The sequence below is a fragment of the Acipenser ruthenus genome, chromosome 1 (assembly GCF_902713425.1).
Source record: "Acipenser ruthenus chromosome 1, fAciRut3.2 maternal haplotype, whole genome shotgun sequence".
In the NCBI taxonomy this organism is placed as follows: domain Eukaryota; kingdom Metazoa; phylum Chordata; class Actinopteri; order Acipenseriformes; family Acipenseridae; genus Acipenser; species Acipenser ruthenus.
Genome location: NC_081189.1, coordinates 92,478,140 through 92,502,376, shown reverse-complemented (window position 1 = coordinate 92,502,376; position 24,237 = coordinate 92,478,140). Strand labels below are relative to the sequence as shown.

The window sequence follows — 24,237 nt, the reverse complement described above, 5'->3', positions numbered from 1 at the left end:
GCTCCAACTTATACATGCCCAACGCAAAAATGTACATGCCCAAAGTGTGTAACTAAAAAATAAGTTTTACCCTACCTTTTTAAAGTGAGCCGGTTTCAGCCTCGGGATGCCTCACTCACTTTGGGCACAGTCTTTTATACTTTAAAATTTGGCTCAAAGTGTCTTAATTTAATTCTGAAATTCATTATTTCCAAATGTTGCAAGAGCTTCTGCATTCATTGTAGGCCATAGAGTAATGTCAAAGACATTGAAGTCTGACAGTGGTTTCTGTAGTAAAACTTGAAAATGTTTTCCAATGCAGCTAATGGTTTCACTCAGAAGGACTTCCAGTTCTTTTTCTTGCTCATTTGGATTTCCAGACAGCCTTATACCCTTACAGGTTTTCTCAGCATAGCCACTAGAAAATGCCTGCAGATAAAGACCAGGTTGGTGTCGGAGTCCTTCTAGTCGTACGCAAGCCTCTTCCAACATACGACAGACCTCCGTTATGCAGCAGTCAACATATTGAAACTTCTTTGACACCGCCGTCAGTATTTCCAAAATGTCAAGCCAGTAATGCAAAGTTTTCATAAAATGCACAATTCTGATCTCATTTAAATAGCCATTCTCTTTGGGTGATTTTATCATGCTTCCTGTCTGCTGCAACGTTTAAGGTGCGCATCAATCTTTACAGTGTTTTTCAGCGCGGCCAATACTGCTTGTCGTTGGCTGACTAGTCACCTTATTTGTTTCAATGTGCCCATTTGCGCCACAGACATTTCTAGTTTAAATCAGTCATAAAAGATTAAATTAATAGCTTGCTTTCTTTTTAGGAAATGGAACATTTTTTGATGCCTGACTCGGGCTTGTAAGCTAGATACATGCCCGGTCAAAATTTTTACGTTCCCGGGGCATGTCAGATAATATAACCCCTAGTGGCTCACCTGATAAAAGCACTGCCGCGTGGTGTGCAAGGTAAGTAATATAGTCAGGGGAGCGCAGGTTTGCATCCTGGCTGTTCAAAGTCGGCGGTCTTCGCTGGGGATTCCAGAGGGAGCATCACATTAGCTTTGGCGCTCCCTTGAGTGAGCCAGGCAAAACCAGCAAGGACTGTTTCTCCTCTGCTAGCCAGGCACTTTGTGAGCTCAGGAGGATACCTGCAGGGCTGCACTTTGTCCTCACTGACATCTGCTCTCCATTTCCTGGGTGTAAAAGATGAAGCTCGCTTGATCGTGGATTATAGGATGCCCACTGAACCTTGAGTTACCCTGAGCTGTGTGGGTAATTACTGCGGTGAGGGGGAAAAAATAATTGTACATTCCAAATTGGGACTAAAATAATTGGACACCTTTTTTTTTTTTTTTTTTTTTTTTAAACACACACCGTGTAATTGAGAGGTGTATTTGGTTAATCGTCAATATTGTGTCCAGGTAACCCTTTCAGGTGTTTGTTGTTTGCCAGGATGGTTTTATTTAAAGTAGTGAATAAAGCCTTTTTAATTTTAATGTGTTTATGCTTAGCTTGCAGCGAAGGGGTTTAAGGCCAGTCAAGTTTTGGCTTCTCCTCCATTGGGGGGAGCAGTACCATCTTCTGCCGGGCCTGGACAGCAGGAAGTAGCTGCTAAAACACCAACTCCAGTGAAACCCTCCACACCAGCAATATCCATGACAGCTGCTCTAAAGGATGTAGGAGCTGTAAATACTGTATCACAGGTAACAGCTATTATTATTATTATTATTATTATTATTATTATTATTATTATTATTATTTATTTCTTAGCAGTTGCCCTTATCCAGGGCGACTTACAATTGTTACAAGATATCAAATTATTTTTACATACAGTTAACCATTTACACAGTTGGGTTTTTACTGGAGCAATCTAGGTAAAATACCTTGCTCAAGGGTACAGCAGCGTGTCCCCCACCTGGGATTGAACCCACGACCCTCCGGTCAAGAGCCCTAACCATTACTCCACACTGCTTCCCGTTTATCTATTATCTATCATCTATCCTAAAAAGCCTCAAGATCTAGGATATAAACCAACTAATGAAATGCTGAATTAAAAATACTGAATAGAATATAAGGTTCAACGCATTCTTGAGGGGCTCTCGAGTGGTGCATCCAGTAAAAGCACTCGCATAGAGTGCAGGATGCGCCCTATAGTCTAGACGACGTCTGTTCGAGTCCAGGCTATTCCTTTGCCGACCGAGGACGGGAGCTCCCAGGGTGCGGCACACAATTGGCCAAGCGCTGCCCGGGGGGGGGGGGGGGGGGGGGAGGGTTAGGGTTAATGAGCAAACATTTTATTTCTGGTGTGATGCTAACCTAGATTTTGAGATGCATGTGGCTTGCATAAGGATGCATCTATTCAGTTGCTATATAAAAGGCCAAATAAAAAAAAAAAAAAAATCTCACTGCCACGCTTTACCCACCTAGATTACCTGCAGTGCTTTCATTCAGGTTCCCAATATCAAATCCTATAATCAGATTATTTTGGAAATGTCTATCCAACTAAAGTCGTGCTTACTGGTGGGAAACCTGCAGCTTCCACCACTGTATATCTGGTAAGCCTTGAAGTCCACACAAATGAAAATGCCTGCAGGACAACCGGAACACACAACACGTGTCTCATTGTGTTTTCTTCTGAAAGTTAAGTGTTTTATGAACCCCATTCATAATACAGTATGTGCCTTTGTGACTTACTGTTTTTATGTATTTATTTTTTTATGTAGGGAGGTCTTGCAGTGCCCAGAACGAACACAGAAGAAACTAAAAAGTCAGATTCGTCAGTTATTCAGGTAGCAATAATTTGTATAAGACATGAAACTTATTCAGATGACTGAATATTTAACCAAACTTATTAAACAGCTAAAGAATAACTTTAAAACATTTAAAAGCAGTAATTATTTTGGAGATCTGCATATTTCCTAGACATTTAAGTCTGGAAGTCATAGGATCAGATAATCCCGGTTGGATACTTTCCAGATTTTCAAAGGCTACTTACTCTTAACACTCCTGCTTTTCCCCCTTTTCATATGTTTGAACTCATAAATTAACCTGTGATGACTTGAGTAGAGGACTTTGATTTACATGGGTTATGTGCTGTTTGGGCTTTATATATATATATATAAGTAAATGATCACGCCACACACAGGTTCGTTGCCCCTTTAAAAACACGACCCAGCACAACATGGATGGATTCAGAGATGGATTTTCAAGTGTGGTTGCGCTAATTTTTTTTAATAAAAAAGCACAAAACAAACACAAAATAAACACCTAGCTCCTCTTCGAGCACTAAGTAAACGGCAGGGCCCTGGCTGACTCACAGGACGGCTAATCCGTTTACCTGCCAAACAAGAAAACAAAATAAACAAAGGTTTCACACCACCAACAGGTTTACCGGCAATCCTTTTCTCTCTCGTACGCTTGCACACACTTCCAAGCGGGCTTTCCACACAGCCGCCCCGTGCAGACTGGTTGCACGTCTTAAATACCCTGCACCCGGTTCTAATTTTTAATCACCCCCGGGTGCAGGGGATAATACACAATAAAACAATTAACAAAACTAAATTAAACAATAAACAAAAAGGCGCGTTTTACTCTTCCGGGAGGTTTTAACCCCCTCCCTGCTGTCTCACACATCCCGCTGCCTTACAATATATATATATATATATATATATATATATATATATATATAATATATATATATATATATATATATATATATGTGTATATGTGTGTAATATATATATATATATATATACACACACATATACAGTGCCTTGCAAAAGTATTCAGACCCCTGACCAATTCTCTCGTATTACTGAATTACAAATGGTACATTGAAATTTCGTTCTGTTTGGTATTTTATTTTAAAACACTGAAACTCAAAATCTGTAAGGTGACATTGGTTTTATGTTGGGAAATATTTTTAAGAAAAAAAAAACTGAAATATCTTGCTTGCATAAGTATTCAACCCCTGTGCTGTAGAAGCTCCCAGTTTACACCGATGAAAGAAATTGTCCTAACGAGAACACAATTACCTTACCATTGGCCTCCACCTGTGAACCATTAAAGTTGCGGTCACATTTTCTGGATAAAAACCCCACTGTTGAAGGATCATTGGTCAGGCTGTGAATCTGAAGGAAAATGAAGACCAAAGAGCATTCTACAGAAGTTAGAGATAAAGTAATACAAATGCATAGATTAGGGAAAGGGTACAAAATAATATCCAAGTGTTTGGATATCCCAGTGAGCACAGTTGGATCAATAATCAGGAAGTGGAAGCTGCATCAGACCACCCAGGCACTGCCAAGAAAAGGCCGTCCCTCAAAACTCAGCGCTCAAACAAGGAGACTTGTGAGAGAAGCCACAGAGAGGCCAACAATCATCTTGAAGGAGCTACAGAGTTCAGTGGCTGGGAGTGGAGTAATGGTGCACCAGTCAACCATATCAAGAGCTCTGCATAACACTGGCCTGTATGGGAGGGTGGCAAGAAAGAAGCCGTTACTCAAAAAGTACCATCTGAAAGCACGTCTGGAGTTTGCCAGAAAGCATGAGAGTGACCCAGCTGTGATTGTGGGAAAAGGTTTTGTGGTCAGATGAGACCAAGATAGAGCTTTTTGGCCAAAACCCAAAGCGCTATGTGTGGCGCAAACCTAACACTGCCCATGCCTCAAGACACACCGTCCCTACAGTGAAGTATGGTGGTGGCAGCATCATGCTGTGGGGATGCTTCTCATCAGCAGGGACTGGGCATCTTGTTAAAATTGAAGGAAGAATGGATGGAGCAAAATACAGGGAAATACTGCAAGAGAACCTGCTTCAGTCCACTAAAAAACTGAAGCTTGGGAGGAAATTCACCTTTCAGCAGGACAATGATCCCAAGCACAAGGCCAAAGCAACATTGGAGTGGCTCAAGAACAAAAAGGTGAATGTCCTACAGTGGCCCAGTCAAAGTCCTGATCTCGATCCCATTGAGAATCTGTGGCACTATTTGAAAATTGCGGTCCACAGGTGTCGTCCAACCAACCTGAACAACCTGGAGCAAATCTGCCAAGAAGAATGGGCCAAAATCACGCTTACACAGTATGCAAAGCTGGTACATACTTACCCCAAAAGACTTAAAGCTATTATTGCAGCGAAAGGTGGCTCTACCAAATATTAATGTGTGGGGGTTGAATACTTATGCAAGCAAGATATTTCAGTTTTTTATTTTTCTTAAATATTTCCCAACATAAAACCAATGTCACCTTACAATAATTGATTTTGAGTTTCAGTGTTTTAAAATAAAATATCAAACAGAACGAAATTTCAATGTACCATTTGTAATTCAGTAATATGAGAGAATTGGTCAGGGGTCTGAATACTTTTGCAAGGCACTGTGTGTGTGTGTATATGTGTGTGTGTGTGTGTGTATATATATATATATATATATATATATATATATATATATATATATATATATATGTTTTTTTTTTTTTGTTTTGTTTTTTTTTAAATCTTATTTAATTTTAGAGTGAGAAACGAGAAATACTGCGAAGGCTGAATCAGAACCTGCAAGCCCAAGAAGAGGCAAGCAAGCCCACAGAAAACCCAAAGACTTCAGACGAGAGTATTTCACAAACCAGTGAAGAACAGCATGAGGATAGAGTTCCCCCTGCAGGTGACAGGAAGAAATGGGAAGCAGGTGCACAGCCTGTCATTTCTGTAGCCCAGCAGACATGGGAGGAAACCTGCTTGGTGACAGCAGGTAAGCAGAATTTTAGCAACCAATGAAAATTGTGACGTGGGGTGGGGCTTAATTCTGTAGTGGCCATAATTTGATCTGTAATTCTCAACACTGCAAACCTGTATGCAGGTCTGGAAAAGATCACTCCACTGCAGACCACTCTTGTAGTATAGTAATAGATCCACTAGTAAAATGCATATGTCCATTTAGATTTATTTTTCAGTAAAAGCAAAAGCCATTTAATTTGTTGTACTACAATAGTCTTTCAGTAAAATTACGTAGTGCTGAAAGAATATTTTGACCTGTAATTTATGCTCTATCCCCTTTTTTCTATTTTAAATTTTTGCTTTTGAAAATGTTTATGCACAATGTGAAGCTCCCTGTCATTGTAAGAACTGTTCTTTCCTTCTGTAAAGAACTGAAACCGATGCACTTGTGGTCTGCTATCAGCTTTTCTTGGATCTTTTTTTAATAAAAAAACATTTGAATTTTGCGGATGAAAAGGTATTTACAAAGTTCATAAATCCTAAGGGATTTGTGCATTCTGTCATGTTGCAGAATTAAAGACATGAATTCAGACTGTCAATTTTTTTCTTGTTTGTCATGACTAGGGGTCTCCAACCCTGGTTCTGGAGAGCCCCAATCTTGAAGGTTTTATGGGTGTTTGTCATAAATGGCTTAAGATTAATTAAGCCGGGGCTCCCGAGTGGCACATCCAGTAAAGGTGCTCCACGTGGAGTGCAGGATGCGCTCTATAGTCTGGATGTCGCAAGTTCGAGTCCAGGCTATTCCTTTGTTGACCGAGGACGGGAGCTTCCAGGGGGAGGCGCTCAATTGGCTGAGTGCCGCCCGGGGGGGGGGGGGGGAGGGCTAGGTCGGCCAGGGTGTCCTCGGCTCACCGCACACCAGCGACCCCTGAAGTCTGGCCGGGCACCTGTGGGCTTGCCTGTAAGCTGCCCGAGAGCTGCGTTGTCCTCCGACGCTGTAGCTCTTGGGTGGCTGCATGGTGTGAAAAAAAGCGGTCGGCTGACGGCACACGCTTCAGAGGACAGTGTGTGTTCGTCTTCGCCCTCCTGAGTCAGCGCAGGGGTGGTAGCGGTGAGCTGAGCATAAAAATAATTGTCCATTTCCAAATTGGGGAGAAAATAATTAAAAAAAAATAAATAAAAAGATTCATTAAGCCAGTAACTGATTCAATTAAGTAATTGAGAAATTGATTGGAATGAAAACCAGAAGACCCTGTAGCTCTCTAGGACTAGGGGTCAAACCCTGGTCTAGACACTTTGCATTTCAAGTTTGTACATTTGCTTTCTGAATATTTATTTGCATATGCTTCATTCTTTTAATCCGTCAATTCTCATGGTCCATTTTTTTTTTTGCAGCTGCTTCAAACAGCCCACATCTAAAAAATGAAATACTGTTTGATAAGAGCTTTTTGAGCTGAACTACAAAATAAATTAAAAGCTGTAAACTACAGAGCTCATTTTGATACCAATTTTAAATTTTGTATTGTAGGATTTCATTCTTTCCTTTTTTTTTTCTTCCCTTAGACCACACTGTGGGTGAGGTTATTAAACTAGATGCTATTGAATCTCCAAGGCGTGCATGGGGAAAGAGACCTGATGCCAGTCTATTAAAGGTACTGGGAGAAGCAGAACTGCAGCCACAAACCATGCTGTTGCTCAACACAACCATCGATGAAAGTGGTATGATGGTTTTTTCTTCTTTTTTTTTTTTTTATTTGCTCCACTGTCAAAACAGAGACCCAACCATGAGTATACATTGAAGTCAAGCCAGATCATATTGTTCAGAGTTGCATTATCTTTTCTATGACGAGTCTCAGTTTGTCGCACAGCAGCAGTTTTTATTCTTGTGGTCTAGATTTACATGTGCATCCGGGCTTGGTACATTATGACTGAATTTGCTGCATGGTGGGATGCTTAAAGTGAACTTGACTTCAGGTCAGAACATGCTGTAGGATACGCTTTATTTCCTGTACTGCCTTGCACATTTATAATAGATAATGAGACAGTTTGAGTAATTGCTCAATGTTAACACCATTTACTTTTTATTATTGGTGTAATGTTTTGGTTTATCCTATTCATATAAAGAATGCTATAGACCCACTGAAATTATCTTGCTCTGTTGCAGAAAGCCCTAAGCCAGTGATTGATAAGACGCTTGCAGTCGGAGATGTGAATGTAGTAAATAGCACGGATACTGTCGTCATTAAGAATTCCATAGAAAGCAATGTAACGGAATCAAAAGAGAATGAACTTGAAGAAGAGAAACTCACAGCAGAACTGACCTTAACACCTGAACTCGTAACATCTCAAGACAAATTAGAAGGTGGGTAGAAATTAAATAAATAATGTTGTATAATTTTTTTTTCTGGACCTTGCAGCAACCGTTATGATAACTTTGTGCCATGCATTTGCAAAGTATTACTCAGGATTTTTTTTTTTTTTTTTTTTAATGCATATGTTTACATCGCATTATGTTTCAGAGTTAGCTGGGGAGCTGGCCCTTGACCTTGTGCTCTGCAGTTTTACAACACTACAATGGTTGAATAGTTTTGAAAGAGGGGACTTAATGCAAATTGCAAGCTTCAAAGTTCAGCTATTATAGCATTTCTAATACCCTTTTATCAACAATATTCTTGAGTGATATGAATTCAACTTCTGTTAGTTTTAGAATTGAAATCAGTCTGTTCCTTGTCTAATTGTGTGCAGAACCTGAGGATTTGGAAACAGAGTTACTTGAGGAGGATCATCAAATACACAGAAAACCTGACACGACAGAAGTTCCAGTTAGTGTTGTTCATGCATGGGGAAAAGGGTCAGAAGTGCCAAAGTAAGCATAACTACACAGTATTACATTTCCTATAAAACAAATGTTTTAAAACCAATATTGAAAGTTGAAGGTCTGTATTTTAATATAGTGATGATGCTGGTCCAATGGTTATAGTGGTCTTTATTTTGTGGAATGGCAGTTCATTGGTACATGGATGTTGTACAGTAATCCGTCGCGTATCCGCCCATCACTTCTCTGCCCTGTAAAACTCTGATAACTGTTTTATCCGCCGTTAGTTTAGTTTATTAGTTTATTATTGAACAGAGTAGATTAGTTCAGATATTGTAGATCCTACCAAAGTTTTTGTACACTGTGTTCTATGTGCTCCGTGCGCTGCCGTTGCTGGTAGTGTCACGTGAGCTGTTCAGTGTGTTGATATGTAAAGAAGTCCTGTTTGCCTGCGGGGCGTATCAACTTCAATTTCAGCTTCAGCCTCCATCTCGATCTCCTGTCTGTCACTCAGCAGCGAATGCATGCACCCACACGGTAGACCACTACTCTGTCACAAGCATTAATACCTTGCATCTTTTTAAACGAGAGATTTAGGGGAGTTCCCTAATAAGCTGAAGCTCAAAACAATAAGGGTGTGAATATAGTAGATCATTTCAAGTGACTTGAAAGCTTAAAAATAAACTTGTAGGATGTGCTTCACTGCCGAGGTAGAATTTTAAAAAAATAAGTGAAATCAGTGTCTACTGTCTTTTTCCATATCAGGCCACAGGAGGGCAGCCTTCCCCAGGAAGAGAAGACAGCAGAGCCAGGGGGGGAGGAAGAATCTGCCAAGCAGCCAGGAGAGGAGGAATGTGCAGGTCAGATGGATGGACATAATTGTTTGTTTGTTTGCTTATAAAGAAAAGTTACAATAATGACCTAAGTTTTGATCTCAATCTTCCTAAACTTGTATTTGTAATAAATAATACCCCTTTGTTCTATCACAGTTTTCCAATTTGCAATAAACATTTTTAAAAAAATTTTAAAAAATAATAAATACAAAAAAAAAAAAGCGCCAGTTGAAATCAGGTCTGGCTTTTGACATAGTTAATGAGCCTTGGTCCACAGCTCTAGTTAAATGAACACTGTAATAGTTTTGATCTCGTAAATGCATGTCTTTTTAAATTTGCAAAAAGCTATTTTATAAGGGGGAGAAAAAAAACTGCAGCTTTACATTTAGTCCAATAAATTTTTTCTTTTGCTCTCATACTCTCATAGCCAAAGAGAGTGTCTTTGAGGAGAGCCCGGCACCTGAACCTTTCTTTAAGAAGGTGGCCACACCAGCACAAAGAAGGGCAGTAGCTTTAGCCATCCTGTCGGCACAGTCTTCTCAAGAGGACTCCCTTGCATCCCGCTCACGCTCCGTATCTCCAGCTAAATCCAAAGACAAGGACTCTCTGTTGATTGGGCTGTCTACTGGACTGTTTGATGCTAATAATCCAATGGTAAGGAATTACGTGATTTTTTTTTTTTTTTTTTTTTAATATATACTGGTATATAAACAAGTAGCTTTCGAGTTAAGGGGAATGAAAGCAATGAATAGAGAACAATGGTAATCAGGAAATATGCAAATTTCTGCATATATATCTATATATATATCTATATATATATATATATCTCCTGTAATGGCGGACAACGTTATTTTTTTTATTTTTTTATTTTAGCACTTTGTGATACTTTGCGACTTAGTAATCGAATCAACAATGTTCAATCTCCTTTCAAATAAAACCACAGCTGTACTGGTGTATGTTTTTTCTTTCTCTTGGGCTAGGTTAACTCTACATATTTAAATAGCAGGGCATTGGTCTGTGGGCTAAAGAAAAAAAAATCTGATTGTCATTGTATAATGTTGCTGATTTAAAAAATGTGTAGTATTTACTAGGCAATTTTACTTTCTGGAATTTAAATGTTCTGTGTTAGTCGTTTAATCAGTTCAGTGTTTTATCTTTTTAAATAACAGTATTATTGAGTTGTAGTTATTTAGTCATGTAGCAGATGCATTTACCCAAAGCGACTTACAGAGACGGATGTGAAATATGCATCACAACTGGGACCTCGGTTTTATGTCTCATCTGAAGGACAGAGCACAAGGAGGTTAAGTGACTTGCTCCGGGTCACACGTGAGACAGTGGCTGGGATTGAACCTGGAACTTCCTGGTAACAAGCCCCTTTCTTTATTGAGTTGAGCAGGCAGCTGGGCCGCCCTACTTTAGACAGTGAAATCACTCATTTGTTCTGCGCTAGAGAGACACGACTTATCCTTACTTGCAATGCTTGTATGCGTGTTTTCATTATTAATTAATTGAAGATCTCCTTTGTCTTGAGTGCATTATCGTACGCTCCCGCACCAGTAATTATTAATAAAAGCAAAAGCACGATATTATTATTATTATTATTATTATTATTATTATTATTATTATTATTATAGTAGTATTAATAATTTATTTCTTAGCAGACGCCGTTACCCAGGGCGACTTACAGTTGTATACAAAAAATACATATCAAGAATTACAGTACAATTAAGAGCAAGATAGAAAATACAATGACTTCAGTCCTAATAAGATAAAATACAAAACACAGTACAATTTGATATCAGGGCAGTTCAAGAGCAGGTAAGTGTTGATAGTTACATTAGGGTTAGATACGAGTGCAAGTGAAATAAAAAATACTACAGATTGGGTTAAGTGCAGGAGTAAATACAGTAAAATAGGGAGCAGATAAGTGCAAGTTAAAGTGCATTAAGGCAGAGTGCTATATTGTCCAGAAGGGAAGAGTTGAGATTTACAGGTGTTGTCTGAAGAGGTGTGTCTTGAGGAGGCGCCGGAAGGTGGTCAGGGACTGGGCAGTCCTGACATCCATAGGAAAGTCGTTCCACCACTGTGGGGCGAGGGTGGAGGAGGAGCGGGCTCTGGAGGCAGGCGAGCGTAGAGGAGGTACAGCCAGTCTTCTAGTGCAGGTGGAGCGGAGAGGTCGGGGGGGGGGGGGGGTGTAGGGAGAGAGGAGGGTCTGGAGGTAGCTGGGTGCAATCATGGTCAAGGCATCGGTAGGCAAGTACAACCAGTGGAGTAGCGTGGGAGAAGCGAGGCAGAGAGAACACCAGGCGAGCAGCGGAGTTCTGGATGAGCTGGAGTGGACGGGTGGTGGATGCAGAGTACCAGGGCCTGGACGAGGAGTTGCGTGGAGTAGTTGGTGAGGAAGGGTGGGATTCTTCGTATGTTGCTCAGGAAGAAACGGCAGGTGCGTGATAGAGTGGAGATGTGCTGGGAGTAGGAGAGACGGGTCCAGGGTTACTCCGAGGTTCTTGGCTGAGGAGCAGGGAGAGAGCGTGGTAGATTCCAGAGGAATGGAGATAGAGAGATCAAAGGAGGGGGAAGAGGAGGAGGGGAAGAAAAGGAGGTCAGATTTAGAGAGGTTGAATTTGAGGTGATGCGAGTGCATCCAGGAAGAGATAGCAGACAGACAGGTAGAGATGTGGGAGAGGATGGTGGGGTCAGAGGGGGGTAAGGAGAGGACGATCTGAGCATCAGCATAGAAATGGTATGAGAAATCATAGGATGCGATGGGGGGGGGGGGGGCCCAGGGAGGGGGTGTAGAGAGAGAATAGGAGAGGACCCAAGACTGACCCTTGGGGGACTCCTGTTGAGAGAGGGTGAGGTGTGGAGGTTGAGCCACGCCAAGTTACGTGGTCGGAGAGGTAGGAGGAGAACCAGGCCAGAGCAGTGCCAGAGATTCCCAGGTCAGCGAGAGAGGATAGGAGAATAGATTGATCAACAGTGTCAAAGGCAGCAGAGAGATCAAGGAGTATTAGGAGAGAGGCAACACTGGCAGAGTTTAGCGAGTTAGTGACAGACAGGAGAGCAGTTTCAGTGGAGTGAGCAGAGCGGAAACCAGATTGGAGAGGGTTGAGCAGAGAGTGGTTAGACAGGAAAGCAGAAAGCTGGCGGTGTACTGCCCACTCGAGGGTTTGAGAGGAAGGGTAAGAGGGAGACAGGACAGTAGTTCTGGAGGGAGGTGGGGTCGAGGGTAGTTTTTTTGAGGAGGGGGGTGATGGAGGCTTGTTTGAAGGCAGAGGGAAAGTGGCTAGAGAGGAGAGAGGTGTTGAAGGGAGGAGATGAAGGGGAGTAGAGCAGGAGCAGCAGCTTGAAAGAGGTGAGTGGGGAGGGGATCCAGGGTGCATGTGTTGGGTTTGCGGCCCAGGAGGAGAAGAGAGTCTGAGAGGGGAGAGAAGGTGGGTGAGTTAATAGGGGAGACAAAGGGTGTTGGGGTTGGGGTTGGAGCGGGAGGGGTTGAGGTGGAAGGAGAAGTGTTAAAGAGGGGGGGGGCAGAGGGATGAGGTGGGAGAGGGATGAAGTGGGAGAAGAGGGCAGAGGGATGAGGTGGGAGGTGGGCAGAGGGTGAGGTGGGCAGAGGGTGAGGTGGGCAGAGGGTGAGGTGGGCAGAGGGTGAGGTGGGCAGAGGGTGAGGTGGCAGAGGATGAGGTGGGAGAGGGGGTGGGCCAGAGGGATGAGGTGGGAGAGGGGGTGGGCCAGAGGGATGAGGTGGGGCAGAGGGATGAGGGGGGAGGGGGATGAGGTTAGAGGGGATAGGGGAGCAGCGGTGGAGAGAGGACAGGATGGGAGTGAGAGGACAGAATAACGGGGATGTGAGAGACAGTCATAGCAGGACAGGCGAGACAGATAGGTACAGTAATAGTGAGGGGAGGGTACAGACCTGTCTAGTAGTTGGCGTCTTCCAGAGCGCTGCTAGGTTCGGATTTTCTCCAACCTCTCCTCGCAGGACTCCCATCGCTAGACTCCCGGCTCTTTGGTAGAGAGGCTGTTCGGTTGGCTGCCGCTTCATGCTGGCACACAAATAGGCTAGCTGTCTATTATACTAAACTGTGCTAAAGACAATACTTAAGCAATACAATAGTTTCAATGCACTTCAATGGGATCACACAACTACAAAACGCTGGGTGGAAACCAAACAAATTGCAAATCAACCTCTATTCCATTTAACCACACTCACCTGGTACTAATCGCAAACTAGTACCCAAGTAAAACAACACCACTTTTATAATGTTACTTAAATACAGCTAATGTTAAGAGATGGAATGAGGCCTCTAGTAGCCACGGAGAGATCTGGAAAAGGTCCTTGCTCTACCTGTCCTCTCTCGGACTGCCACAGCTCAGACTGCGCTTGGACGTGTGGCCCTTTGACGGCTGGCATTCTGAGACACTGTTTGCCAATTTATACTGTCTTGCAGGTCTAGAACTGGTCCAGTTTACACGCTATCTAAATTCATTTCAATCAACCACAGCTCTGAACACTTTAGAAAATTAATTCCTTCAACCAGCTAATGTAGTTACATCAGCAACAAGCATTCAATTGTACTTGCCAAAATTGCCAGTTTCTTCCTTCTGACTGCAAACCGCAAAACACAATCCAAGCAGGTCAGTCGCTAGAACAACTATTGCTACAAAAATGGAATCGCGGCATTAAAATAAAAAAAAAGGAATCCATAAATCCTGAGATTGGGAAAAGTGTCCACAAGCGGATTCCCTACTCCAAACCTATTGACTGGGTTCATACCATACAGTGAGTGCCCATCAACAAGCTTTTAATTGTCTTTCAGCTGATTTAACTCAGACTACTGCACTAAACACTTTAATTATGTAAGCATTTTGCTAAAAGTCATTTTTGACTGCCTGATATAAATATCCCCTTTCTACTTTCAACAAATCAGCTTTTGGAAATACTCGCTTCAAAACAATGTGCTTATTCTGGCTGGATTCGATACTGCACAAGACCCACATAGCATTTTACATGGTCTCAGCTCAAGTGTTCAACAAAAAGAAAAAAAAAAAAGTAATGTTTGTAACTGTCTGTTTTCTCTACACTTCTGCATTTGTTGGAAGAAATGCATGTCTTTTGTTGAATTGCTTTTTGTTTTGTTTTAAATTGGAATCTTTCTTTTGTTTTTCAGAAGCATAACCTGTTTTTAGACTCTGGATTTTGAAATAATTTTACATAGCATTTTCAGGTGCATTTGCACTGTGGTTAACTAGTTGTATTTTATTTTGTTCGTTTTAAACAGCAGTTTTGCATTTACAGTACTTGATCTAGTAATTAGAAAATAGACTAGATTATTTGGAAAGGGGTACGGGGTTTGAAAAATAATATTACAAAAATTATCAATAACTATTATGTGGTTAAAAATGAAAAGTAATGTTTTTGAAAGTGTATTCTGAAAAAAAACTCAACTGTGGCTAATCTGATTCTTCCACATCCCTGATGCGTCATGTAAAAGTAATGTTTTATAACAGTATAAATGGATTGTCCTAGAATAGTGAGCTAGACAATGATTACCTTTTTTTTATAGTTTGAGTAACATGGAAGTGCTTTTGTTGCTTGCCATTTAATCACTAGTCACAATTTGTAATTCAGTATTTGTTTGGAACAGTTATGTGTTTTTTGTGTGTTTATATATATATATATATATATATATATAATATATAATATATATATATATATATATATATATATATATATATATATATAAAGCATTTGCTTCTAAATTAAAATGGTCTATTAAATATGTATTTATATGTTGTATATTTTTATTTATTTATTTTAAAAGATGCTGAGAACATGCTCCCTCCCAGATCTTAGCAAACTGTTTAGAACATGCGTTGATGATCCAAACACAGCTGATGCACCGGAGGACAATCTTGAAATAGATGATCTAGAAGATGAACCAGTTAAAGCTGAAGGGCATTCCGATTCTGAAGACACGTAAGCCTGCATGCATCATTTATGAAGTGAATGGTTAAAAGAAAATGTTAACCCAATACTAAGGACTTTTAATTTTATTTTTTTTATAACCCTTAGGGACCAAGCGTTCTTCAGTGAGATGCTCCACCAGGATCAGGGTTTTTTTTTTTTTGGCTATATTGAACTCTTCCTATAAATTCACTAAAAATCTATTTTTTACAGTCGCTTTTTTTTCATAATGTACTTCAGAAACCATTAACTTATTTTATTTTTTTATTCCCCCACCCCCCACCCCCCCAAACACTATACTTAGTATTTAATTGATGTATTCCGCTTGGTGTTCAAAGAGATGATGTATACAAACTTCCTGAAAGTTTTTTGTTGAAAAGTTGATGTTTTGGGCAAATTACAAGATGTTCTTTCACCTGAGTGGTTTTGTGAATTTAGCGCCTTTTTGTTAAAATGCAATACATGGTTTATAACCAAAAATTTAGTTTAAAAATAAATAATACTGAGAACACCTGTATCATATAAATTAATCTGTAAGAAAATTGATTCACCAGAATCAGACGCCAGTATTTCTGCCAATAATGATTTATCTAATCGTCTTGCCATCTTGAAATTAAATTCTGTAAAGTGGAAACGTGTATTGTGTGCATATAAATTTTTGTACATAAACAGTTAATATACAGTTGTAGTCAAACGTTTACATACCACAATGGAAATGTATCATTTCTAGAAATTTCTCAAACAAAGAATTATTGGAAAAATCTTTTCTAGCAACAGTTTTGTTTTTGTGGATGAGGAAAAAAAGTTACAAGAAGTAGATGTCTACAGTTATTTATTTAAGCAAGTTTTTTGCAAAACTCCAAAAATGCTAATTAAAAAATATTCATAACCTGACAAGGAAAATGAAATTAATAGGTAGTTGAGGCACCTTTAGCAATAATAACCTTTTTAAACAATTAGGTTATTTGTCAATGAGCTTTTGGCATGATTCTTCAATGATTTATGACTATTCTTCAATGCAAAATTGTTCCAGTTCATTCAAATTCCAAGGACTTCTCTTGTGCACAGCTTTCTTCAACTCCTACTGAAGATTCTCAATCAGATTTAGATCGGGACTTTGACTAGGCCATTCCAGAACCTAGATTTTATTCTTCAGCCATTCTGAACTATATATTTTTTTGTGTGCTTTGGATCGTTGTCATGTTGGAACGTCCATTTGCACTTTAAACCACGTTTTGTAGCGGAGGGTTGCGGAGGGTTTCAGATGATTGGCCAATATCTTTTGGTATGCTATGGAATCCATTTTAACATGTATTGGAACTACGTTTCGTGGCATTGGAGGAAAAACAGACCTGTAGAATATTACCACCTCCATGCTTGACAGTAGGTATGGTGTTCTTTCCTCTGTATGCCTCATCAGACTTTCTCCAAACGTATCGACGTGACCAAATAGCTTTTGACCTTTTCCTAAGAGTCTTTTTCCTTGACCTGCAACCATTAAGACCTTCACCATGCAATACTCGACCTATGGATGAAATGGAAACCCCAGTCCAACTTGCAGCCAGTTCACTTTGAATATATTTGACAGTCAATCTTTAATTGTTATTAACCCCTCACAATTCTTCTACTTGTTCTTAGTGAAAGAACCTTCTTTCTTCCAGACCAAGGGAGCATTGTGACAGTACCATGAGTCTTGTACTTCTTGGTAGTAGAAACAATAGTTTTAAATTGGGATACTCAAATGCTTGGAAATCTTCTTGTATCCTTCTCCAGCTTTATGACAACAATTTTCTGCCAAAGGTCTTCAGATAGCTCTTTACTTTCCCATATTGACTTATTGGTAATGACAGCAATCATCCTGTGCCTAACCCTTTTATACACTCTAAGAATGTTCACTTACAATCCAGCATTTTCTAGAATTAGGTTCCGCATTATCATATTGAAATTTCTAGCACCTTGTAGACAAAACTATCATAGCATCAAAGGGTATAAATACTTTTGAATTAGCATGTTTTGTGTTTTGCAAAAAAATTGCTGATAGAAATAATTGTAGACATCTATTTATTGTAATCTTTTTTTTCTCGTCCACAAAAGCAAAACTTTTGCTACAAAAGATTTTTCCTAAAATTCTTTGACAAATTTCTAGAAATTATAAATTTCCATTGGGGATATGTAAACTTTTGACTACAACTGTATGCAAAGAATATCCTATTATCAAATCAGTATTTTACAAACAGCAAGAATAAATAGTACTAAATTAAGTACAAAACATTAACTATTATAAGCAAACATAGTAAAATTGCAATGCCATAATAAGAGTTGTTCTCAGGAACTTTATAAGCAATAATGGACATTACTCACTTTTTTTTTCTCAAAATAAATATTTATAAATTGGTTCTTCATTCCATTATCACTAATGGAAAAAGAAAACCCTTAACTGATATATATATATATATATATATATATATATATATATATATATATATATATATATATATATATATATATATATAATATAATAAAATAAATAAATAAAAGTTAATGAAACATTATCTGCTTATATACACTTGTTTCTTTATTTATAAATTAAAACACGAGACGGAATAAACGTTCTAATTTTATTCAAGTCAAATGCATTGGATTTACAGTGTTTTTCTGTGCCTTATCTCCTAAACAAGTTCCTCTGTTTTCTTTCTGCGTGCCTGCTGTAAACTTTCTACACCTTTAAATGCCTGTGTCAGTTTTTTTTGTCACTGTCAGGGAGTGAAATTCAGTCCCTCCACTATCCAATGTTATGTTTCCAACCTGTACGAAAAAGTATGGTGGCCCAGTAAGTCAATACTGTTTACACGATCTTGGCCCTTAGTATTTAGTCTTCCCCCACACATCCAGTGTTTTGATAGTATTACAAGGTTGTTAATCCTCAGCATCTTTTTGTGAGAATTGATTTATCTGGAATATAATTCAGATGAAGTGGGGATCTGTTTTATAAACTCTGAGTTTGGCATGGCTTTTCTGTTAAATACATGAATGAGGTGTGTGACAAACTGCTTTTTAAATTGATTGATTTCTGTTGTTGTTACCAATGAAATCTGAATGAGCTCATCATTTAGTAGTGAATGCAGTCACCGATCTTTCCGTTTTCATGTTACTTTTAAACTAGATGTTCTTGTGTAGGCTATTGCCAGAACAGAAGTCATTACAATGTAAGCATTCAATGGGTGTTCAGGGGTGTGGGGGTATAGAAGTGTAATTTGTTGTACTTTTTTTGCAGTATGTTTGAAGATACTGATGAGGATTTACAAGAGCTGCAGGCCTCCATGGAGAGGCTGTTAAGGGAGCAGCCCAGTGAGGAGTACAGTGAGGAAGAGGAGGCAGGCTTCAACCCCAGCCCCCCGGAGGACGCAGTGGACAGGGGAGAACCCATCACCAACGGACTGGAGGAGGAGGAAGAGGACAAGAACCACCCTAGCACTGAGAGTGAACTGAATGAAGAATGGCAGTCGGGTATGAGTTCAGATCAGATCACCCAAAACTGCCAGTGAATTACATAGTTATTTGCTTCTTTAACCACCCAGCTGCCCATTTATTTTGGCAATTTCCATGTTTAAAATATATATGAAAAATGGAAATATTTCAATAGAACTTAAATAACAATGTGTTTACAATTGTAGCATTATAACTACACAACATAACTTTTTTTCCCCAATGGCAGCATTATATAATTAACTTTTTTTTTTTTACAATTGCAGCATTATAACAGTGCGGCAAAAAGTCATTGTGCAATTATCATATCACATTTAGTGTGTGATAGATTTAAAAGCAGATGCCCTTCGAAATTAACATTGCTAACGTTTTTCTTTAGCACATACGTCGCAAATTTTCAATCACGTCATATACTGTATCTTCCACAGTTTCAGGTACGGGTGTATATTACTGTCATATGTATTATCTGTAAAGTGCAATAAATAAATAAATAGGTCGTTTTGATCAGTACCAAACCTGACAAGGCCTTACATCCCCTGTGATACCAACAAAGAAATAAATGCCCTTATCTCATTCTCTGTGGATGCAGGCGTCCATCTTTTTACTATCTATGGATGAGCTGGTCTGTCAAGCACATTTGCCAGTGTAAAACAAAACTGCAGACTATAGTAGTGTATATAATGCCTATTCATTTAGTCTGGCATGCCTGAAAGACGTGATAAACTTTGCAAATGTACAGAGAAGCCCCTGCACACTATTCTCACGGGAGTGACAAATTTGGACTCGTTTGCGCTCCACGTGGAAATCGCGGGATAAGCAGCTGGGTGGTTAAGGCTCCAAAGCTACGATCTCAGGCTTTGATTTTACTTATTTCAATGTATTTATTTTTTCAAGGAAAGTTTATGAAACTGACCTAATCTTATACAGAATGCAATATTAAGAGTAATCGAGAACATTTTCTTTTTAATTTTGTGCGTAATGGTGTAATGCAACTTAGTTTTCTCAGTAATGCAGAGTTGTTGTGTTTTTTTTATTAATTTTTTTTATTTAATAGTCAGCAATTATTTTTTTATTATTTTCTCCCAATTTAAAATATCCAATTTATTAGTTAAGCTTGGCTCACCTCTACCACCCCTGCTCTGACTCGGGAGCGGTGAAGACAAACACATGCTGTCCTCCGAAGCGTGTGCTGTCAGCCGACCGCTTCTTTTCACACTGCAGACTCACCATGCAGCCACCTCCAGAGCTACAGCATTGGAGGACAACCCTGCTCCGGGCAGCTTACAGGCAAGCCCGCAGGCGACGCCCGGCCAGACTACAGGGGTCGCTGGTGCGCGGTGGCCGACCTAACCCTCCCTCCCCCCGGGCGCCGCCTGGCCAATTGTGCACCGCCCCCTGCGAGCTCCTGTCCTCGGTCGGCAAAGGAATAGCTTGGACTCAAACCGACGACGTCTAGACTATAGGGTGCATCCTGCACTCTGTGCGAGTGCTTTTACTGGATGCGCTACTCTGGAGCCCCTCGAGGAGGCTTTAAACCTTATATTTTATTCAGTATTTTCAATTCAGCATTTCCTTAGTTGGTTTATATCCTAGATCTTGAGGCTTTTTAGGGTAGATGATGGCTGTTATCTGTGATACATTATTTGTGCGGAACATATCGCCTGATACTGGAATGTTTTTTTTGATCCCTGGCTTTTTTAAACAATTGATTTTAAACTGCTTCATCAAGATCTTCATGAGTTACAGTACGAATTTGTTTTCTCTGGGTCAGCATTTCATCTTCAACGATAGCAGACTTGATTTTTTTTTTTCTCTGTTAGCCCACACGGTGCAACAGTGCTCTTTGCCAAGCCCAGTTCTTTGCAGATTGTGGCTTGCAATTTTCTTTTATGGTCTAGGTCATTGATTCATTTTTGAAGTTTTGTTTTCAGAGACAGACGATCTTGTCTTACTCTCCATCATCACACACTTTGCCTGGCTGTGTTTACCTCCTCACACCTGTTGCCATGGTTGCAGTTTGTGTGAAGATGGCAATTGTTGCATACATTGCACATGATTCGCACTACAATAGGTTATGTATGAATCAGCCTTATCTTTTGAATTGGCCTACCAAGGTCTTTGATAGAAAAACGCATTCACACTGGAGAAAGTTCAGTGTCAGTCACTACCGATCGTTTTATCTGGGTAGATTTTGCAATAGTGATATTGTTCTAATAGGGCTAATTTTCATTGAAAAAAATGGTTCTCGCTGCTTGGATCGTTAAAGGGGGTTCCTTATAAGAAGGGTTCGTTATAGTGAAGTTGGACTGTATTAAATACACGGGTGGCGGGGGGGGGATAATAAATGTCTTAATCCTTTCTATTCTTCCTTTTATTGTGACTGTGGTACCATTCGGTGGGCAGAAATTGTAAAGGGTACTTTAGAAAAAACCTCCCAACAGAAGGGGTACAGTTTAAAAAAAAAAAAAAAAAAAAGGTTGAAAACCCCTGGTCTAGATAAGTCCGTTTTTTTAATTTGTAAACTTCTAGACCCAGGTGATGCCTAGTACTGGGATATTGAAGCTCAATCTTTCAAACAAGTCAAAGACATTAACGTGCATACGTATAGTAGCCATACTTTTTAGGTTTAGTAAAATAATAAATAAATAAAATGGTCTTTTTTAACCCCAGCTAACCTAGAACCATTTTAATCAACGAATATCCTGCCTTTTGATTTGGGAGAGCATGTTTTAAATTGAACAATTAAATTTTAGCCTCTAATATTTATAATGAAACCAATTGAAAAGTAACTACTCTTTGCAAATGTATTGCACATCATGACTTTTATTTTATATAGATAACACTGATGAAGATGCTGCAAGCGATGCTGATGATCAAGAAAGTATTTTCAGTCGATTGGAAGAGCTCAGACTCAATTTGGAGCAGGAGATAGGTTTTGAGAACTTCATAGAGGCTTATAATAAAATAAAGGTATGCTATTACAACACCCTCATGTCTAACTAAGTGTCTGTCTATGAATACAATGGATTTGGAATTAGACTTTGAAGTTTGTGGTATTGCACAGACAAAACATAGGCTCTAGATAGCTAGCCTAGATTGCAGTATTGGGGTCTGTATTGTCGAATACAGCTATGCCTCTTTTTTTATGCGTTGCACTATAATGGGTGTGTTATAAAGAGGCTCCAAATTGCTATACAGCTGTTTCTTATACTGGAGCCCCATACTGAGGCGTCCACTCAATAAAGGTTGCATTTACTTACAATATTATAATGGCCTGAAAATATAAAAACAGAGCATTACTTTCAAAACATTTCTGTCTTTAAACATTTCATAACATTATTAACTTTGAAAGCTTCTGTGATATCTTTCTAAACCACTCTTGTAAATAGTTTAGGCTAAATAAATAATTGGTGACCCACTTAAATCATGTCCATTGCAGTCAACATTGCATTAAAATCAACTCTTGTATTTTTTGTGTGTGTGTATGTAAGGCTATACATGAAGATGAAGATGAAAATATTGATATTGGTTCCAACATTGTGCAGAACATTCTGGGAAGTGAACATCAGAACTTGTACCCCAAGATCCTTCATCTAGTTATGGCTGATGGAGCATATCAGGAGGGTAAGTCTGGAATGGAAATAAAAAATATATAACAATTTGTGCCAGAGCAATAGTTTTCATAGAAATCTGAATGTATGTATAGCACAATTTTTATAAAGGTGTGTGTGGTGTGTTGTGTTTTTTTTTTTTTTTTTATACATGTCAAATGTGCTGGCATATAGTAATTACGGTGGCAGCCGCACCAGCCTTTTTATAATAACGTAACTGTAGTTCGAAAAGGCTTATATTTTGATCTAGGACACTTGGTTTTAATCATTCATTGTTTGAAAACCTTTACAATAATACATTCTGGTCCAACAGTGCATGTGGTGAGTCATTTAAAAAAGCCATATATTGAAGTGCACAGCGACCTTTGTAATGGCCAGTACTCAATAAAACAATTAGACATCTACTTGTGATTCAGTATCTCATTGCAGCACTGTTAATGTTAACAAAATGTACGTGCCAGTAGAGTAACTATTTTATTACTGTGTTGATGGGTTCATTAGGGTACGCGTCACTAAATAACAAGCATGCTGCTGCTGAATTATAAAAATAACTAATGCACCAGCCCTGGTTCTGGTTTCTAGTCTTTTTAATTATGCTGCAGCCAGAATTAATTGTGGCCTATACAATGGGAGTTTACAAAAAAAAAAAAAAAAAATAACTGTTATGTGATTTACAGTTATACTATATCTGCAATTTACACAGATTTTAAGTAGTCACTAGCATTTAACCCAGAATGTTTTTAGTTTTCTATATTGTTTTAAACGCAAGTGATGATTTAAGGTTTCACTGTATTGTTATAATCTATTTTTAAATGGTGTTTTCCTGTTTTGTAAATCCACACCCCCTCGAACACAGGAATGATACCTGCTGCTAATATTGAAAGCCCAGGTTAGGGTCCTTACACCTGTTCCTCAAACACATGGGAAAACCCCTGTTTTTCAGCGCATTTAGAAATCTAGGATTCTCCCCTCCCCTGTACTCCTCCCTTTATTTATTTTTTTTTAAATGGAAACTTAAATATTCATTTTTATTGCTAATCCATGCAAATGGTTGATTTTTAAATAGTCAGCTCTCAATTATCTGTGGACGGGTTAACCATGCTTGGGGGGGAAAAAAAGGAAGAAAATTACAGGTGTACTATACAGTACGCATTCTTTTACGCATTCGCGGGTTCAATTTATTAGGTCTGTGACTCTGCCGTTGTGAGTGCAAACACGCCGGCAAGTAAATGTAAACGCGTGGTATTAACAATTCAAGAAAAAACAAAAAAAGGTAGTAATGTAGAACAACTTTCAATGGAATTGGTGAACAGCCTGTTTATTGGCTAAATCTGTTGTTTAATTGTTTAATTACAGTTTAATTACAGTAAATGTAGTATTTCATTGAGGGTACAACTTTTGAATATTTGGTATGAATACAAACATGTACATTTTTGCCTCTTGATAAACATGAAATCAAAAGGTCATGGGTTTATATCCCAGCACTGTGTCCAGAATGATCGATCATGTAATTGAAATACATTTTATTTTTTTATTTTTATTTATTTCTTTCTTAGCAGACGCCCTTATCCAGGGCGACTTACAATCGTAAGCAAATACATTTCAAGTGTTACAATACAAGTAATACAATAAGAGCAAGAAATACAATAACTTTTGTTCAAGTGTGACAAACCACAATTCAATAATACAGCAGATAATAGTGATAGTTACATCAGGGTATGATTGAGTACAAAATACTACAGGTTAAACACTTGGCAGATTACAGTATTCTGAAGTACAGGATTAAATGCAGTAAAATAGGGGGCAGATAAGAGCAAAATAAAG

The 24,237-nt window shown here is 39.1% G+C and overlaps 1 protein-coding gene across 7 annotated transcripts in view; it reads left to right on the top strand.

Moving 5' to 3' along the window:
- Positions 1-24,237, top strand: part of nek1 (NIMA-related kinase 1) — a 60,150-nt gene that overhangs the window by 29,899 nt on the left and 6,014 nt on the right. For 6 of the 7 annotated variants that reach the window (XM_059032197.1, XM_059032217.1, XM_059032208.1 and 3 more), the window contains 12 exons: positions 1,500-1,691; positions 2,712-2,777; positions 5,497-5,731; positions 7,261-7,416; positions 7,862-8,059; positions 8,443-8,563; positions 9,278-9,372; positions 9,773-9,999; positions 15,174-15,328; positions 18,591-18,823; positions 21,639-21,772; positions 22,294-22,426. In XM_059032197.1, the coding sequence (XP_058888180.1) occupies positions 1,500-1,691; positions 2,712-2,777; positions 5,497-5,731; positions 7,261-7,416; positions 7,862-8,059; positions 8,443-8,563; positions 9,278-9,372; positions 9,773-9,999; positions 15,174-15,328; positions 18,591-18,823; positions 21,639-21,772; positions 22,294-22,426 (1,945 nt within the window). The remainder of the gene's footprint in view (positions 1-1,499; positions 1,692-2,711; positions 2,778-5,496; positions 5,732-7,260; positions 7,417-7,861; positions 8,060-8,442; positions 8,564-9,277; positions 9,373-9,772; positions 10,000-15,173; positions 15,329-18,590; positions 18,824-21,638; positions 21,773-22,293; positions 22,427-24,237) is intronic. The other variant, XM_059032202.1, reaches the window with a different exon arrangement.